The 20,544-nt window shown below is 45.6% G+C and overlaps 2 protein-coding genes across 7 annotated transcripts in view; one reads left to right on the top strand and one right to left on the bottom strand.

Annotated features, from left to right (window-relative positions):
* Window positions 1-1,400, bottom strand: part of LOC105280991 — a 35,924-nt gene extending 34,524 nt beyond the window's left edge. The window contains exon 1 of one of the 4 annotated variants that reach the window (XM_011341891.3): window positions 1,230-1,400. In XM_011341891.3, the coding sequence (XP_011340193.1) occupies window positions 1,230-1,261 (32 nt within the window). In that variant the 5' untranslated portion in view covers window positions 1,262-1,400. The other 3 variants (XM_011341890.2, XM_026969719.1, XM_026969716.1) reach the window with 3 other exon arrangements.
* Window positions 1,401-3,041: 1,641 nt separating this feature from the next.
* LOC105280996 (microtubule-associated protein futsch) overlaps window positions 3,042-20,544 on the top strand; it is a 282,442-nt gene continuing 264,939 nt past the window's right edge. For all 3 annotated transcript variants that reach the window (XM_020032260.2, XM_026969570.1, XM_026969569.1), the window contains exon 1: window positions 3,042-4,386. In XM_020032260.2, the coding sequence (XP_019887819.2) occupies window positions 4,231-4,386 (156 nt within the window). In that variant the 5' untranslated portion in view covers window positions 3,042-4,230. The remainder of the gene's footprint in view (window positions 4,387-20,544) is intronic.

Here is a 20,544-nt window from a genome sequence, read left to right as displayed (position 1 = left end):
ATTATTTTATTCCAAGTTGCAGTCAAACACCAACTTGTTTTCACAAGTTTATCATGAAAATGCGAGTCGTAAGACTAACGAGCGTTCGCGCAGCATTTCAGATATGCATGATATTTAAGAAAAGTAAAGTAACAATGCTAATTGAGAGAGCTGCGGAACACCAGCGTGACGTCTACGTCACCGCACAGCGATTGTCGCAACCGGACGTAACACACCCCTTCGTCCCTTGTAATCACGCGCGCGCGCGCGCCCGCCAAGTGTCGTAACATATTCGCGTATCTGATTTTGTGCAGACGTTGCCCGAGTTGGGTTAGGTTACGTCCTTACCACGGACTATTGCGAGACGAAGCGTTCGCTTTCACTCTCGACGCTGACTCAACGGTACGCATTAATTAGGGAAATCAGGCGTTTATCCGCACCCCCCTTTCCGCTTCTCCCTCGCGCCGAAAAACCTAATTTTTTTGTCTTCCTCGCGATAATGCCGCTTCTCCGGCGCGTTAACCGACTCTCGACGGCGCATCGATTGAGGTGACATTGATTCCTTACCTTCCCCGATGACCCCGGCGTTCAAAGTCGAAGGCGTGCCCTCCGTTCCTTTATGCACCGCCGTGAATTTTTAGCTTCCCTCGGACCGTCCACGACGCTGATTGGTATCCGGAGACTGGGTCGTCTCGGGGGTCCTACCAAATGGGAATGCCTCTGGCCGACACCTGGCGATGTCACAATCTTCCAGCACCGGGAGAGAAAGAAGAGAGAGAAGGTTCAGCGACGGCCGTTCGATGACAAAGCCGGCCGCATTGCCTCGCCAGCTGGGCAGAATTCGACGTTTCCAATTTCCTTCGTGCTTTGTCATGACAGCGACCTGTCGGGAGCGCGGCAAAGAGAGAAGGACAGAGCGAGAGGCGCCGATGGAGCGAAAGAGACGCACGTACGTAACGCGTATCTATAGAGACGGAGCGGCGATCGGGCGAGCGACGAAAACGGAGCGGGCGACGGAATCCCGCTATCTCGAGGGAAGAATCGGTGATTATGCGCGCGTATCTCGAATCGAATCGAGCCGAACGACACCGTCGCGTCGCCGCTGCGATGGGTAAAAATAAACCTGCACCCCGATGGAACCCCTGCGACTCGGCGAACGGCGGACGATGGCGACAGCCCGGGTGCACAGCTCACTTCGCGGCGCACGGTGTTCGCCCGGACGTTAGCCGTCATCCAGAACGGATACTCACATGACGAGACGCGAGACGATCGACGATATCATATTAACGGGTCCTGCGACACGACGAGACGCGCGCGAACGGCTAGAAACGAGCGAACTAAATGCGGACGGCCGTCTGCAACACCGTCGCTCACAGGTCGGCCATGTTGGACTGGCAGCTGGCTGCTGCTGCGCCCGTGACGTCACCGCGTGTTTTGGTCACATGATGCGTCAGGACCGTAGCACTCGGGAGAAGACTACGAGTTATTCAATTCGATTTAGTTAGATGGGAAAATTTTTAGTTTGTTACTCGTATGCTTTTTCGTTAGATAATAAAGGTACATTTTCAAGAACTGTCTGGATAAACTGATATCTGCTATCTACTCTCTGCATTTTATTTTTACGCGTCAAAATTCGATTTTCTTCGTCAAATACGTGAATAAAAAGTCTTAAAGTAATACAGTGAGCATAATTTGTAGATTTGTAAAAAGTAATATTGCGTATATCGCGTACCTAATTATATATGTATGAAATTATTCAAGAAATTGTTATATTTTAATAAATTTATAGAAAAGACAGGTAAAATTCTAAAATAAAATGTAAGTTTCAGGGATTGTTTTCAAATCTATCTATAAAGTCCTTTTGTATAAAGCGATATGTTAGAATATATTATTTTACATTACGTAACAAAATAGATTTATATAATGATTCAACCAAGGTTTCCTCCAATATTTTAACGGTTTTAAAACTTGCAGCCATAAAACAACTTCCGACTCCACCTCTGCCGCCAACCACGTAAACACACAAATTTCCTAGTTACAAGAAAGAAAAGAAAAGGAAACAAAAAGTAACAAAACGATAAGAATGAAAAGAATAGGAATTCCATCGGCAAAACGTCTTCTCCTTCACCGCAAGCGTGCAAACAAACAAATTTCATGGTAGAAATGGAGAAAACGTCCAACTAAAAATCGAAATAATTATATGTGGAGTTTTCGTGTCGGAATATAGGAAAATATCCGCATTATCATACTTTTTGATAGAGAAAGATAATACTAATCCAACTTTTCATATCTAAAACGATTTGTAATCTGTATTTATTATAGTTACAAGAAATTATAGAGTAATCCATAAATAATAAACCCAAACATTTAATCACTTTATAAACATCGTTAAATATTCTTCAAATCTCGTAACGAAAATAGCATATCCTTTATAATTATGACAGAAAATCTTGGATACGCAGTAACAAAACACAATTTGTAATTCATTATTTCGACATAAAATGTGCACTTTTAAGAGAACTTTTTCATTGTAATTATCTTTCTCCGCTGGTTCCTTGAAAAAATGGGAAAATGCTGAAAAAAGCAAGGCTCACACGCGGTTGCGATACGTCAATGTGTGAACAGCAAGCGTACTGCAAAACGTGGATATGCGTGAAGTGCGCGCCGTATGCGTGTGGCGCGCGTGACGGGTGAAGGTAGGCAGTGGCGGCGGCGGCGGGGGCGGTGGTTCCCCCGGGCACCTTTCCCGCCGCCCCCTTGCGACCAAGCCGGCGTCCCTCGCGCGCCACCCGCGCGCGCGACCCCACGCGCCTCGCGGCCGGTGCGCTATACGGCCCTAAAGCACCCCACCTCCGTGCCGCTCTTGTGCGATGGGTGGCAGCGAAGCGAGGCGCGACGCGACGCCGTCGAGGCAGGAGACCGAGAAGAGAGGGAGCGAGCGCGCGTCGGCGGTGGGGGGGCGAGCCAGGCGGCGGGCGGGCGGCGGAGGGGGTGGCGCGCGCGCGCGCGAAGGGGGAGGGTGAACGGGCCGCGGGAAGGAGCCGTGCCTCCCTGCCGTCCGCCCGCAGTGCGCGCTACGCGATATCACCGACCGGTCATGTGTGTGTCACTCCCACGTTCACACTGGTACCGCTCGGAGTTTACCTTCGTTTACCGTGCTGGTGGCGTTGCCACCACCGTTGCCGTTATCGTCAACCGTCGCGTAGTGTGTGGTGCCCAGTGCTAAGTAGAGTCCGAGAAGTGCATCCCGGAAGTCGAAAAGTGTCGGTCGATCTCCGTCCGCGGACGTCAACAGTGCTTTGGTGGACGGAGAAGAGAGACGTGCGGAGCGTGTTCGCCGCCTCTCCGTTCTCTCTCCTTCTCTCTTTCTTTCGCCGCTGGTCCCCCGTCACCTCAGACCGATAATCGTACGCAGGGCTACGTGCGTGGATACAGAAAAGGAAACGCACGCGCGCGCGCGTGCACGTACGTACGTACAGGTGCAGACGCGGACTCATTTTTCGTCGCTGAAGACGCGCGCGCAACGCGCGGGAGCGAGCGCCGTGAAGTAAGGCGCGAAGGGCGAGCGCCGTGAAGTGAGCTGTGCCACGCAAGAAAAAGGAAGGAGAGAGGGAGAGATACGTTTTGAAGTCGCGCGAGGAGTCTCGTGGCTGTTTTCGCGGAGCAGAGTCCGTCTCGCGCGCGTTCGGAGGAGCAAGGAGTGGCTGTGGCGTGTGTTGTTCGCGCGAAAGAAGGAAGAGAGAGAGAGAGAGAGAGAGGAGGTCCGGCCGCGTCGCCTCATGGCCCCGTTGTTCGATGGCTCTTCGTGATCGCGGCAGGAAGAGATCGGCCGCGCGGAGTGGTGCTTTGTGCCGTCGAGAAATAGTGATCGTTTGTGACAGGGTCCGCCGTCGCGTCCCCTCCCCCGGTGCGCGGTGCGCGCGGTGTGCGCGCCCGTTGTTGTTTTCCTTTCGGGGGCGAGGCACGCTCCTCGGAGGATAGAAGGAAAAACCGGGTCGTCGACAGGGGCAGGGAGAGAGTGGAGCGAGGAGTGAGTGAGCGCGAGGCGTACGAGCGAGCGAGCGACCGGGCGGGCGCGAGAAGGAGAGAGAAGACGGAAGAGGAGCGAGAACGGCGGGGGAAGGAGACACAGGGGGCGCCCGTCCGGCGGAGGGGGAGGGAAGGAACGTGCGAGGGAAAGGGTGACTGGCGGGCCCGGCTGTGGCGATCCGAAGTCGCGGATTCGGCACGCCGTGGTTTACCGATCGTAATATGGCGTACAAGTTTCGCGAGGAGATCGTGGGAAAGCGGTTCCTCTCCGTGAGTGGTTTCACCAAGCTGAAGGTGAATAAGATCGGTGAGTGGGGTTGGCGTGCGGGGGTAATACGTGCTGCCAGTCACCGAGATAACGGCTGTCATGATCTCCAGGTGAGTACTTTCGCGGAATGTTGTTTCTTCCCTCGCCGATTCCGATCGGAGCGCGTTTCGGAGTTTAGCGGTTGAAACTATAGGTTAGCGCGGGTCGATGCGTACGTACACACGACGCGCCGCCCCGTGCATCGCCGACCTGGCGTCGCGCGCGCGAGAGCGGACGCGTCGCGCAGTTTGTGTTTACATCACGACGTGCGACCTTTCGTGCGTACACATACGCGTGTGTCCAAGTACGTACGCTCCCGCCGGTGGCGTTACTTCGCTACACGATAATCCAGCATCGATGAGCACCGTCCTGCTTTCGGAGAATCGTCTTAACACGTAACGCGTTCTTATCGGATGATAAAAATGAGAGATAGGAATCGCTGTAATTGTCCGCCAAGTCGGACTCTCGGTGACGCAAACATCGGGAAATGCAGCTTACTATCCGAGCTGTTGCAGCCGCGACAGTATTGCAACTTATGTGGCTGTATTGGAAATTATTGACGTTGCTCGATACATATAAAAATATGAATCTATTGATCAGCCGCTTTCTCTCTAGGACTCGCGACTTTATGAATATCTTGGAATCTTTATAGATAATAACATGCTCTTGGGACTTGCGAAGGGACTCTTGTTATCCCTCGATTAGACGGCTATTCGGAACGAGTGAGAAAGCCCTTGCTGTATAAGGCAGTATCACACGACGCAAAACGGTTGCCTGAAATTTACATACATGTTTTTTAATACAACGATTATGCGGATCTTTAGGAATTTTCAAAGCGCTCGCTACGAAGGTCGCTTATTTTGAATAGCAAGCGTGAGAGGTTACGAATATTTGTATGTAATGTCTTACGAGTACGCTGAATTCGATATTCATTGATTTCTGTATTCTTAGAATTTTACGTTCTATTCCCTTTTTGGCATTATGAGACGCATTTACTTTTAATTTCACGTGTATATAAAACACGAATATCCTTGATTATAATTTCGGTAGAGAAACGAAAACAATTTTACTAAATTTTACTAACATTATTTACATTATAAATGCGTGTGTATGTGTGTGATTGGAATTTCAATACAAAACTCTCCATTCATCTATTTTTAGTTTCACATTTAGAAGCTGCGAGTTTCTGCAGATAGCTGTTCAATGTTTCTAAATGTTTGGAAAAATAATAATATAACGTGAATTTTCGCGATTAATCTTTCGATGTTTACGTAACGATTGAAACGCGGTCGCATTCCAGAAATTGTAACAAGCACGATTTTCTTAAATATCCCGAAGTTTTAGAAGCTTTTAAACAAAAAAGTACTCGAGGAATTGTTGTCGTAAAGCTCTATATAATTAGGTAAGTTAATCCCTGTCAGATCTTTCTTTTCCTTTCAAGTCAAGTCATAACTATTTCAGTTTTCGAGGACATTGCCAACGACGGCCACGTGCACACACATATACATACATACACATATCTCAGTGTACGTTTCGCGTTACTCGGCTGGTGATATTTGCCAATTATACCTCGTGACCAAAGGCCGCGATTATTATGCCGGTCGAGCGTAAAATCTTGGAAAATCTCAGTCTCGGCGGCCGATTTTTCCATTGCCGCGTGACGCCTAAACTCTAAAGTAATGCTCGATTTCGAGCTGGCTAAATCGCGTGTTTGAAAAGTCGTCGTCACGGCTTCGTTACGCAACGGGAATTTCGGAGCACGCGGACACGCGCGCAAAGTTAATTCGGGGTACTCCTCAGTCGCAGTACTTATCGTTTACGTAATGAAAGAAGTAGCTGTCCCCTCCGTATCATTGACCAACGAAACAATTATCTTGATGACGACATTTTAGCTTGCTTATTTGTTGTTTACGGAAGAATCTGCAATTTTGCAAGAATTTTAGATATAGATTTTTAGATATGGTAGTTATTTTGAAGAGATGTTGCACGGAATACGTTACAATACGTTACGACAATTACAACATAACGTAACATGTTACGTAAATGTAAACAATGTTGAAACGTTACGATGAAATATCGCATTACCTTAAAATAATAACGCAGTGATCAGAAAACGTGAAACTTTGCCTCCGTTGAAGCTTCGCTCTTGAAGAAATTTTATTTTCATCACTTATTTATTATTATATTCAATGTAACATAAACTCGTCAATTAATTTTCTCCTTTTTATATATCGCAAAATCGGTCTGAATTTCTTTTCATTCTAATGTCTCTCGCACACGACTCGCGTACTTCGCTAACACTTTAGTTTAATCCAGATCGTCGTTCACGTTGCCGATCGATCGCTCGGGGTTAATAATATCAGTATTTATTCGTGGCGTTCATTAGCGAATCGCTTCCACTACTCGCGATACTTCTTGCGCGGCATCTGCGAATTTATTGTGGCGCCACGGACGCGTCCTGGCGCCTCCGGGAGTGAATCTAGTTGACATCTGTTTAGTATTTGTCACATCCGCAATCCGTGGGGTCAGCGATTATAAACGCCATTAGGTATTCCGGGGTCATCGCCAAGCGCAGGCGGCTCCGTTTTCCGGTTTTCTCGTCTCGAAAAATGCCTCTCGCTTTGAGGGAACGTGTCGATGAACCTGGTTAATATAGCAGCTTCGGCTGTGCCGTAGCTGAAAGTATGCCGTCGTTTTAAATACCATGACGATTGATAACTCTGATAGGTTTCTTGAAATAAACAAAATAGTCCTGCTCGAAGAAAGGAAGTCCCTGTTTCTCTCTCTTTCTCTTTCTCTCTGTGCGTGTGTCAATAGTGTCGGCGATAAAGAAGAGCACCTTGAAGTATTGACAAGTCGTTGAAATATCGAACGCGGAGAAAATAGGTGTTTTATCGATAAGGGCGTACTCCTGTGAAACTCGCGCGCTCGTCACCTTGAAACTTCTCTATGCTAACTTTAGACGTGAAATGATGCATAACTCGACAATGCACTATAAATCGCAGCCTAGGGTGACAAGGAAATGTGAGGCGTAATACGTAGAAAAAAAACATAATTAAGAGCATTTGTTATCTCGTTTAGCAATTGTTTATGCGCACATTATGCACGGTGTGTCTGAAAGAAAACAGGACTCGTGTGAATTAATACATATGTATCTCTAATTAGTGAAAGTGAGTTAAATATGTTACACAATCAAGTCTAGAGAGAGAGAGAGAGAGAGGAAGAGAGAATTATTCGTCATTTAATATCATTTTTAATTCGAACGTTTTATATACGAACAATTTGAGGCTTTTCATCGTTATTTACTTTTACCATTCAACAAATTTCCTCGATAATACTACAAAAATATATATTCCTCGACTTTATTCTACGAAAAATAAATATAGAATATATAATAGAATAAATAAAAAAATATAGAAACGAAAATTAGGAAACATAGAAATTATGTTATCCGAATAATCTTTAGGAGGATATCTTTCTGTGTCTCATGCAGAACTGATTATCTGGATTCGAGGATACGTCGACACTTTTTCTTCACAAATTCTCTCACTGTTTTAATACCGTTTTTGGCCGCACCTGCCGCATCTTCGAAGGAGTACCGTTATGTTTGGTGCACGAAATATACGAAGCCTCTCGATGAAAAAAGGAGAAAAAAGAAAACAGAGAAGAGAAGAGGGAGAGACGAGATATCACGAGATATCACGAGATAGCTGAATGATGCATCGGTCAGGAAGAAATTTGGGAGGGCAGATCGGTTGGACTAGGGAGCAGGGGGATGCTGCAGGGATCAGAAAGACGACGGTGGTACCCCCGAATTATCGAAAACTCGCGATCGTGCTACGGACCTCCGAAATTTGCGGTTCACGAAACCGCGTACCGGCCGCGTACCTAACACTTTCGCATAATTTGCACAGCGTGGCGATGCTTCGTTGCCGTTGAAAATTACGAGTAAAATTCTGGGTCAGATTTCAATGTGAGGGTTGCCAAGGGGTGTCCATGGATCCACGATCGGCGACATAGATACTCTCACGTGCGAAACGGATCGTGTGTTTTCGAGAGAAACTGATTTCGCACGCGGTGCAAATCCCGTTCCGAATCATTGCGAATCTTAATAAGATGCTAACGAGATCACTGGCCTGCGAATTGACGCTATTGCCAAAATAAATAAACGCTTGTTTCGGCGGAAACGTGAGTAATATGCACGCGTGTGCTCGTGTCGCGTGCGAATGTCGCGTAAGCGAATGGATTGCCACCCGTATCGCTGTGTGTTGTATGTGATTTATATGGAACGATTCTTTTTTTAAATTGCGAAACATTAGTTTGTCCATATTAACATATATTGCATTCTTTCTTATCTTATCGGGAAGCAAGTCTCTGAAGTCACGGTCATGTCGTCTGTAGCGACAACCTCTCAATAATTTGTCATGTTGTTCACTGTTTACATTCTTCTACTTCTCTCATATGAAAAACTGAATTATGAGCAGATTGCGAATTTGTAGCGACAATAAAATTCGCTTGAATTTCGTATCTGCGTGCCATCTGCGTGATTTTCTGGTTATCTCTCGAGAAAATCACACTTTTCTTCACGATAGTGCAGCTGATCGCCCTCGGAATTTTAATAACAATGTTGACTATTTGAAGAGAACGTGTGTACAATAACATCTTAATTTTTAACGCAGAGTTGTTTATCTCTGATGTATCTCGCATACGACGTATGCATAATTCATCCAATTTCTAGCTGCGTGACTTTATTCTTACAATAGTAATAGAAAGATACTGACGCGTGATACGTTTATCTAATAATTTATTTAAAAGTGTGTAAATTTGATCTTATTGCGCATACGTGTAAATTGAGTCTTATTACCACCAATACGTTGCATGACGTAACCAGGATAAACATGTAAAAAGCTGTTTCAAAGCACGCACGACGTAGATAATCCAATTATGTAAGCGTTCTGCGGAAGCCTTCATGGAGCACGATTCTGTGAAAATAGTCTTTCCGAGATGCGATTAAGCTTCCCCAAATGCGCGAGAATGGTGAATCGCCGTCGATTAGGCAGCCTGACGTTTAACTTCGGCTTTTTTCTTCCTCTTGACTAGTTCAGTCCCTCGTCATGTCCTCACTCTGATTAAAGTTTCTCGAATTCCACGAATTATTCCACGGACATATAATATAACACGTATATGCGATCGGATGATCAAGCTTATCAGTTGATCGGCAGAAACCTGTGACAGAACCGTTATTCCGTTTTATCGTGATCTTGATAATTTGAGATTCATGAATTTGAGAGGTTGTCAGCTATCTTTATATAAATCAATGTAAATAACGCATTAAGGTACTCTTAAACAAGTTTCTCTATTTCTATCATCGTTACACATTTCTTAGAAAATATCTTCATTTCACCACAAGGTGCATCAATATTGTGGTAATAAAATAGGATTATAGACTTGCACAGGCTGAAGGAATTAAGCATGACGTTTACCATATTTATACATTAGCAGTATCGCTATATAATCCCCATTAGAGAATACCGTTGCGTACGAACTGCTTTATTACGTAAATCGAACCCTTCGCAAATTGCCGGACGATAACGAGCGTTGTAGCAGCTGATGCCGTGCTCTTTTCGGCAACGTTGAGGGATCGCCGTCGCTCGGCTCGGCTTTTTGCAAATGGCGAAATCGATATTGCGCTGCCGCGAAATGACGGTCTCTCGTGCCCGAAGGTAACTTACATACGTTACTGCGAAATTGCTTCCGCGGGCATCCGGGCGGTTTCTCCTTGCACTCCGCTGCATGCGATGATTATTATTCGCGTAGAATTGGATCGCGGCTCGAAACGCATGGATGCGATCGGTCGCGAATGATTTCGCGTAATCGCGAGACACGACGTGCGTTTCGCGCTCGTCGTCGCTTATTTTAAAGGCATCGACAACAAAGAGGCAGAACAGATGCGGAGAGGCCGCGTTGCGCTACCGTATGCAACGCGGCAAAATCATTTGCACCGTACGCGTTCGCATTACTACGCGCGGCATTTTGCAATCCCGCAATTTGTCCATCCACCGCGTCATACAATTAGACACAGTCGATGAGCTTGCCGCGGACCACAGGTGCTTAATACACGCGCGCGTTCTGGCAAATGATCGGTGTCTTCATTCTCGCGTAATCACTCGCGGCGATTCATGCCGATCCATGTCGAAACGGGTTGACGTTGACGAAAATTGTCAGGATCGAGCGACGTCCGCGCGTGCATGTGGTCTATTGATAAGAATTAGATCGATCAAAGACTGCGTCACCGTCCGTGGATTGCGAGAGATCGCAAAAAGCCAGTCCCAAGCTTCCGCTTGATCGTTGCCTGCAGATCAGTGCAATAGAGTGACGTGTAACGTAAATGTGAATTTGCAGTTGATATGAAAGTATCGTTCTATTTATATCGCTGCTTCGATCGGCGATTGTGTTCGTGTGGTTGTGAGAAACGGCTCGTGTAGTTCACGCGTGTAGTTCGAATTGTCGGGACGCGGAGCTGTTGCCCGAGCTGTTCCTGAAACCCTGTTCAAGCATGACAAGTATGGAACTTTCAACGATACTGTGCCAATGTCGCACATGCAGCGATGGACTAGTCTCGCTCTACAAATATTCGTCATGTCGAGTAACCGATTGGTACCAGTCCCGTTATTGCATCGAGGAAGGACCCTATCGCTATCGGTCGCATTCTAATATTAAAATACGAGTGCAACGTCCGCGATACGGCCAGAAGACGCGCATCGATGCGCGCCCTGCAGGATTCACGTTATTACCGATACACTGAATAGAACGGCGAACAAATATCTCGTGTTGAACATTTTCATATATTTCATAAATCACAAACGTCATTAAATGACAAATATTGGGGTTAGGCAAAAAGTTCGGTTCGGCTTTTGTGTCACATTTTATTTCATTGCAGAAACAAATTATTTATCCATTATTTAACCAGGTAATCATCATATCCGTTGTCTATGACATAGATATTGTCAAGATATTTTTATCTATATTACATGTAAACTGATTTAAAATATTGCAAATTCAATCGAACTGTTTGACTGACCCGATACATGTTGAACGTGATGTAGTAATCCAGGTACGTCGATCGCGTGTATAGAATTTAATAAGACATCTTAAAGTTGAATGAAACACAAAGAGAGAAGAGGGACAGAAAGGAAATGGAAGCGAACGTATCTTACTTCTGCTCTGCCTTCGTAGGCGGCTGTTCCTCCGGCAGTAGAAATATTTCGCTCGCCTGTTTGTTCGTCAATATTATTACGCAACCAGCCGCCCACGTTGTGCGACCACGTCGTGCCGCTTTCCTCACTCGGCATTCGAAATAACTCCTCAGCGGGTTTTCTGCGTGCGCAGCTCGCGGAAAGGGGTGTTTTTGTCGCGGAAAAATATACGTATTTTTCGTTTACGCAAGCTGTTTGCACGTGAATTTTGAAACCGCTCAATCAGTCACTGATATCGATTAACATTTATGTTCATTAGTTTTTATTCTTTTGTCATTCATCGTGGATAGTCTTATCGTCTAGATAACCACGCACGAAGATGAAAACTGCTAATTAAATAAAGCAATGTTAATTCCCGCTAAAAGCTACAAGGATGACGTCCGCATTGCTGCGACAATAATTGCACCGCGGCAATCAATATCATCGCGATCGCTCACTGACAAAAGATTACGTGTAATCGGGGCTTTAACCACGCCGCATATTATACAATATTACGTTCAATGTTTGACTACTTTTGGCGTCATGAAAGCGCCTTCAACATCTGGAATAGTAGCTTGTCCAATCGAGAACGAAACGTCGCGTCGCAGCGTGCGCATTTAACAGTCGCCCATTCACAGACTCGATCAGTCGGCTGAATAACGAGGGAAAGTGATGCATACTTGATTTCTGACGAATATAATTTCCCTGATTTATTCAGACGTCGGTCCCGAGACACGCTCGGCGCGATGATCTCTGCGTCTCGCCCGGGGAATCGCGCGCGTGTTCTCCAAGCGGAATATTCGAAAGGCACGGCGCTCGCTCGTCCACGAGTGCGCACGAGCCTATCTATCCAACGGTGGCTCGTTGTAAACAATGACTCCGTAGCCGACCCAGATTCTAAGACCATGTAGAAAGCGGACTCTCTTGCATAATCCCGAGTGCAGCGCGCGCGGTACATGCATTCGCCGCTGCCTTACGTGTGTAGTTAGCACGAACGGATTGCACACCTGTATATGCGTCACCTACACACCCACGCGATCGTCTGGATCTCCGTCCCTATCGAATCCTCCGCGTGATCGTCCGGGACTGGACAAAGAGGTGTCTTGGTGTCGGGAACCATCTTGGCACAATCTTGGTGATGGGAAAATGATGAGGGAAAAGTTTCAAGCTTTCATATAGGGCGCGAAGTTGTGAACGAAACGTGGATATCGGAATAAAATTTGAAAGATTTGATTATTAGAGGGTGAACAGGGGGAGAACGGTATCAAAATATTCTGAACGATAGCATAGGACAATTAGATACGTCAGGGAGTGATGGAGTACTTTGTAAGATTGCAAAGTGGACATTCGCGTGGTGTTATGTATGCTGGAGAATGCACGATCCAGTGTACTGAAGAATAGTATCACAATATATTTCACTGTGTTAGAGTACAACCTGCTAGAGCGTTGGAGTAGAGGGAGCAAAGTATGTAAAAGTGTATGTTTGTGGTACACAGTTATTATACTTCGATACAGAGCCTTCTATGAGAATTATGTTCGTCCTTTACTCGTGATTTGATTTAAGTGACATGTTAAATCACGTCTACGATTTATACACGTTTATATCACGGAAAGTGCAGTTTCATATAAGAGATATACTGATCTCGTAAATATTTATGACTATTTGAAGTTTCGTCTTGATTAATAAAGGCCATTGGAGAGAATTGATTTTCAGAAATCCTTTCCAGCGCGAAATGAATTTCTCTTGTTTCCAAATCATACACTTCTGCCGTCGTTAGTGATCCCTTTTGCTCATCGTATCTTATTTTGCAAATTTTGACTGTATTCTTTCGTTCCCTGGTATTACCCCGTCTAGTGTTTCCCGCGATACTTGGACGTATGTATTTTGCTCGTCGATATCTAAGAGGGAAGAACCGTTCCCGTTAGCTCAGCACTTTCACCCGGATCATCACGACCCAGATGATCGCGTCGCTCTAACGGTGCGGAGGCCTTTTATCTTTTTCTCTCTTTCTCTCTCTTTCTCTTCCTCTGTCTCTCTACCCTTTTATATTCGCGTCGCGAGAGACTTTTCCGGCCGGGAACTGCAGACCTCTCCATCAGCGAGCGGACAATGCCGTGAAAATCGCGCTCGGGCACGACTCGAGGCCTCGTTGCGTTTTCAGCCTGCGAGAGAGCGAGGAACGGAGCATAGCCGAGCGGCAACGACGGCGACGGCGACGGCGGCCTGCTCGTCGGGGTTGGGACGAAGGGGGATGGAGAACGGAGCGAGAGGGATCAAGAGAAGAGAGCACCAGCGGAGAACGGGCGAGAGGGGAATCAAGGGGAGAGACAGAGAGACGGCCGAGAAAACAGGTTCCTGGCGGACCAGGCGACCAACCGCCGGCCGGTCGGAGGACCCAGGTCACTCACCCAGATTCTACAAACAACCAAACACCGTCGATCTCCTCCGCCTGTTTTACCAGGCCGTGTGCACCATGGTGCACGGTGCTTCTCTTCTTCTCGCCCTCTCCCTTCTCTCCCTCTTCACCGGGTATCTCTCTTTTGCACCTCTGCACAAGGGAAGTACCGTCTGGAAGATTCTGACAAGCGAGACCAGCTCAACGGGGTCTTCGGCATGCATGGCGCCGAAGACGATGCAAGTGTTGGAGCAAGAGATGAGAAGAGAGAGAGAGAGAGAGAAAGGGATGGCAGGGGAAGGGAAGGAAGGATAGACGTGCTATAGAGAAAACCCGATGACACGATGTCTGCGAGACATGACCCTCTTCAAGGTTGCGACCAGCGAATTCACCTTCACGTTGATTCCTCGTGACGGCTTGTCCTCACGTGGCATTGTATCGGGACAGGCGCTGTCACAGTGTTGAATTGTCGAAACAGAGTTTGGGAAAACGGAATGTAGTGGTGTCGCATTGTCCCGACGTGCCTCTGACGCTTTTGATTTCACGAAGAATTTCAGTTCGATGTCCCCCGAGACAGGGTCTCGATAGTTATGGACGAACATTGCGTGGCGAAAGTTGCGTGTTGTTTATACTTGTGACAAGATGTACACGGAGTACTCTGTGTGACTCGATTTCGATTTTGAGGAGGAACTTGTTGGATTCTTCTTAGAGAGCATCTTGGACGGTGGATCTTGATCTTTTATCACAATTTTCATATCGCCCTTAATCGTGATTAAATTTTGTAATCGGATATCGAGATATTAGATATTTCGGTAATCAATTTTCAAATTCAATTCGAAATTGAGAGAAAATCTATCATTAGAATCACTCAATGTGAGTGAAATCAATCAATGTGAGATTTCTGGAACATTGTTTATTTCATAATTACATTCACACTGACAGCTTTCCTTTTGATGGAACAAAGAATTCCAGCAATGTCACGAAAGACTGATACGGATTGTCAGTTGTAAAATGCGCAGGAAGCCATTCGACGTATCGACATACAAGAGAGAAAGAGAACTCGATCTACATATACACACGCACACTGCGCGTAACTATAGGACAGAGTTTAATTTCTCCTTCGCAATATCGCGCGAACGAAAAGAAAGAAATTGAAATAAAAGTGATCGAGGATCTTTTGTTTCCTCGCTATTTTGTCTCTCTCTCTCTCTCTTTTCCATCGATCAATGTTCCATTGTGAGTGCCGCCGTGAATACAACGTGGTGCATAGCTGTCTTCTCGGATCGCAGAGCGAATTTCATATAACGCGCGCGCCGTTCGTACTTTTTATGTTATTTCAGATTTCCATCGGAATAATGGTGCGTCCGTGCGATACCATCGTGACATTTTGTCGCGCGAGACACGAAACCTTTAACGTTTCCCGCGCGCGTTAATACATTCTTGCCATGACGGTCACCAGTGATCGGCACCGAGCTTTCCGTTAACGCCACGACGGTCACCAGTGACCGACATGCAGCAAATGTGTCAGAACACGTGAATAACATTACGTGTAATAATGAGCACAGATTATTGTCTGATTATCGTGTTAAAATGGGATAGCGTGTTTGTGGAGCTATGAATAACTGGTCCCCCAATTGTACCTCAAGAGAGATCTTTCGACTAATATCGAGACTAACTACGAGCTGACCTACGAACGAAATCCATGCCATTAAGAAGTTGCCTCTCGGGTTATCCGACTTTAGCTCAGCGTCTTTTTTCATCCAAGGACGGCCGGACTATCGATTACAATCAACTGCGAAGCTCATTAGTTTTTAATTAATGCCATTGCCAATGATAGAAGTTTAATGTATGTAAACTTGTCTATGGGTTCACAGATTTTTTACGTCGAAACACACTGACACGTGAAGGAGGCGTAGCCTGGAATTGCATTTTATAATGAGAGCAGTGGCATAATGTATTCAAAATGCAGATTTTCTGAATAATTGTTGTAATACTTTATCCACGTAGCACGAACTTTAAATATGCGTTGACAAGCCTAGTAGGAGGAGCTACGTTGGATTATCGAATATCAAAATAGCGGTCTTCAATATTTACACGTGCCAATATTTCCTTAAATCTAGGTAATTTAAGGGAATACGGCGAATTAATAAATAAACACATTTGTGTGTCATGTCGAGTAATGTTACATTATGCCGATATCGATTCAATATGCCAAAGTGTTCCAGTGCCTTATTTTGGAACGCTGTTCTATTCCTACAAATTTGAATATAATTTTAATGCACTTAACGTATGTTTAATTTATGCCAGGACCGATCATTTTCTCATCATCCACTTGATGCTGCCAGATTTACTTTATTTTTGACGAACTGCAAATTGCATCGATACGAAGCGAACGCTCACATGTCGGGCTAAAATGTCGTTATCTCTGCTTTTTTGCTACCTGTTTCGGTCTTTTTATATCGAATTGGTATCTCGCGTAATCTGTAGATACATCACGAGATTTCAGCGAAACGTCTTACGTTGCGGCGGTGTGGTCCTCTCCCGATTTCATTTGTCTCTTTATCTGCACGCGTGCCAAATACCACGCCGACCTGCTACGATAACGATAACTTATCGCACGTTGCTTAACTTATCTTGTCGACCTCTTTGCCCTCGTATTTTATGCCTTCTGTTGTCGTCGTTAAGACAGACATCATACGAATTGCGTCGACTTCTGGAAATGGCGAAATGAGTCGCGCTCCAAGCTTCTCTATCGGCCTAAAACATGCGTTTTTATACATAGCGCACGTTTTTCATTTACGGAGAAAAATGATAGCAGGTTTGCTCGCATAGGCGAATTACAGTGGAATCCAGAGAATCATTTCGACATTTAAGTCGAAGGTTATTAAGTATTGTTTTAATTATGTACCATTTTCTAATGCTGATTCTTGAGTTCAGATAGTCAAGTTGTGTAATAGAGGTTTTATATTCGTATATTTTATATATTCGCGTTTCAGTATTCGCAATGTTTTTGTATTTGCTGGTGCAAGATCTGTTTATTCGCGATGGAATTATCAAAGTAATAAAGTAATAAATAAATAAAGAAAGAATTTTAATATTTTTTTTATTTAAATAAACTCGAAAATTCGTAATTTTTATTTTAAAGTAAAATACATGGAAAAGCATGTGCAAGCTAAAAAAACACGCATTTTCCTTGTTATATAGTTTTTTAGTTTAAACTTAATCTTTTTTATGTTTTTTCGTGATTTTTATACCCCTGGTATGCAAATAAATATAAATCAGGCTTTCGCTATATTTAAAAGTACAACAGTAAAGTATAATTCAAATACAATAAATATCAAGTCACTATATTCTTTCTACCATTCTTTATAAATTTTATTAAATATGATATAAGAGAGCAAAATAAGTTCAACATTGACGAAAGGAAACGCTCAAAATATGAACAAACAAGTTTGATTCCGCTTGAATGCAATTCGCACATTGTTCTGAAACTCTAAATTCTCGCATCCTCGCACCAGTGCTCTCGTTTGATGTCCACTTAAAAAGCTTTCGATCGTTTGTGCAAACAATTGCGCAAGTTCGCGTTCTCGCGCAGGACAAGCGAAGAATCTTTGCAATCGGGAGACAATTCGAGAAATGCTTAAATACCGACGCGAGTACTTGTTTCGCGCGCTTTGTCCGCTCGTGTGAGAATCCGATGTCCGTTCTTTCACGTAATCTTTGCTTGCTCGAAGGAAGCGCTCCTTGGAAAAGCACAAATAGATCGGGCTATTAGTGCCAGGGGAACAAGATAGGTATTCTCTCTCTCTTTCTCTTTCTCCTTGCCGGTGGTCGTGGTCCATTAGAGACGTCACTTAACGTCGTCGTGACGTTGGAGCGCCTAAGTGCCGCGTTATTTTTCGCGCATTGTGCCTCGCGTTGGGCCTCACACGTGCCTGTCGGAGAGATGCGAAAACATACGCCTGAAACGCATGTACGTACGTCACGTTTCCGACAGCGGAAACGCCGATCGTGAATCGTTCTCTCGAAAGGCGGGACGCAGGGGGGATATGCGTGCGGGATGCGCGATGCGTGCGAATAATTTCGCGAATAAATTGCACGATAATTGCGATCGTGCACAGCGCCGTAAACTGGTGTACACAACACGTGGAATTTGTATTGCACGCGTATCTCGTGTACTCCTCGCGGGAGTCATATTTTCGTTCGTAAACAGTGCGGCGATGGGACGCCATCGATCTGTTATTTTTGCACAATCGTATCGTAACCCACGGCTCGCGCGCGCGTTGCAGCTGGACGAGCGGTTAGCTAATATTTATTCTATGCCTGCAAATAGATCGGCGCGGTTAAAAATGTAGTTTGACCGTGGCGCTAAAAATAAGACCTTTTGCGAGTTACGCGTTGGATCGAAATCGAGACAAATCGTGGGGCCGAAAATGATGATGAAGGCGGGAGGGAGAGAGACAGAGTGAGAATTTGCAATGAGTTATTCGAGAATGAATTGAGTTCTCGTCATTCGCGACACGATTCGCGCTTTCCTCTCGTGTGCACCGTATCTCCTTCGCGAATTCAACGACCTTGGGCTGACGATGACGATGACGTAGCCGATGCTCATATCGGCGTTACGAGGTCACGAGATGAACGGCATTGCGATTTTTGCCGTGTGATTGGTCGCGAACGAGGTTTTTGGCACACCGAGTATGCGTACCGCTCAATTGCAAAACAAGCATTTTCCATCGAGAATCGCAGGATTAATTATATATTCGCGTTAGATACCACGATGGCACGATCGTTCTTCATTTCACAGAATTTTCACATAAATTTCTGCAGAAATTACTGTTCTGCGATAAGCCAAGAGTCACGAGCGAATATATGACTCGCGCGAATAGTTGAAAAAATCGTTGCCTTCGTAATAACATTTAATTTTTCAAGACAGCGAGATTGTTAGGCGCGTTAACGTCTCGACGTGACGTTTCGATGGACGTCGAAATGGTAACTAACGTGACGTGATCAGAGAATATCCGTATATGGAAATGCCGATTTCAAATACTACAAAAAGTTATTGCAACGGTCGCTTCGTTAATGTTTGCAAAGTATGGAATCTTGTGTATCGTTCACGCCGCAGAATTGCAAAAGTCTCCGACAGAACGAAGGATTTTCCCCTGCGAACATCCGCGGGAATGAGCGCGCGGGAATGATAAAAGTCGCCGCGGTAACGCGTGTAAATTAGCGGGATCCGATCTTATTGCCGTACTCGTAATAACGTCGGGAATAAGAAACATCAGCTGTACGTGTTCGCTCGATGTTCGCCGCGCGCGGTTTCAAGTGTGCGTACAGCAGGTATTCGGGGTACAGTTAGTCGACCTTGCCGCGCGTTCGGAGTTGCTAAAATAAAAAAAACCGGCACGCCGACGCTCGTCGGTATTTCTCTATACGCCCTGTGTGGGCCACGTCCCCCCTCGTGTTGTCCCCGATGCATTTCTCAGGAGAGACAAGGAGCACGAGAACGCGGGCGCCCCTTGAGAGGCGCGTCTTCCGGCGCGGTCTATAATTTTATCGCGATGCAAATAAAATTCATCCAGCCGACGATGATGCGATCGGCTGCGACTCCCTCATCTTCCTTTTCTTGCTCGTGAGCAGGTGAGTCGCACAGATGTTATCGCCTATCGTTAGCTAGTGCTTCGCTTCGATTAGTACCGAAGAAACGAACGACCAACCGTATAATTTATCTGGCATTGTCAGGTTTTGTCGCACTCTTCGCGGACCGTCATCGACGACACCTCTCTCACGAGTGCTCCGCGCCGCGGTGGACTTCCGGCTTCCGTTTTTCTGATTTCTCCTCCTGTTTCTCTTTTTCTGCGGTTGTCGAGTTCTTCGCTACCTTGCAAGATTTCCGGTCTTTCTGGATCTTCGATCACAAACTGTATCGGCGTTGCGAGTGATCATTCCGCGCGGTTCGGTGGAAGATTAGAGATTATTTATTGCCGCTCCATCGAACTACGTCGCTTTGCACACAAATCTGATTTATTACAGGCATTACGTAATCATGTAGCAGACTACGCTGTGGAAAATGGGGTTTGACCAATGAAAAGCAGATGACATTTTTGATTGGTCGCCTCCCAATCTTCAGCTTCAATATCTTTCAGATTAACTAATAGACTCAACATAGTTTTATTCTTATTGCGGATTCGTTGTCCGTAAGAGCCGTTCATTGAGCCGTGAGCAAACACAGATAGGAATTTACGCGACAACGAGCGCGCATCCACTTTGCACCTTCTCAACGAAGCGAACGCGCGCGGCGAAAAGTCGCGGTCATCGCTAAATTTAAAAACATCCTTCGAGATCTCGTGCGCGAAGAGATAGAATCACTTTCACGCTCGAACGTGCACATATTCAAGACGGCTCCTCGGCGCATCTTTTCTTGTGTAACCGCGTCGCTTCATCCATTTACGCCTTACTTCTCGCCATACGGTAGACCCGATTTATCTCGCATCGGCAATATTACTCTCTCACCGATAACGATCATTCTTATTAAACACGCTCAAAATTTTCTCCTTATATGTGCAGAGCTCTCGTATGTGTGCGTTATTTTGCTGCCGTG

Source organism: Ooceraea biroi, chromosome 5 (assembly GCF_003672135.1).
Source record: "Ooceraea biroi isolate clonal line C1 chromosome 5, Obir_v5.4, whole genome shotgun sequence".
Classification (NCBI taxonomy): Eukaryota; Metazoa; Arthropoda; class Insecta; order Hymenoptera; family Formicidae; genus Ooceraea; species Ooceraea biroi.
Note: the sequence above shows the minus strand (reverse complement) of the source record. Positions and strands in the feature narration are given on the sequence as shown.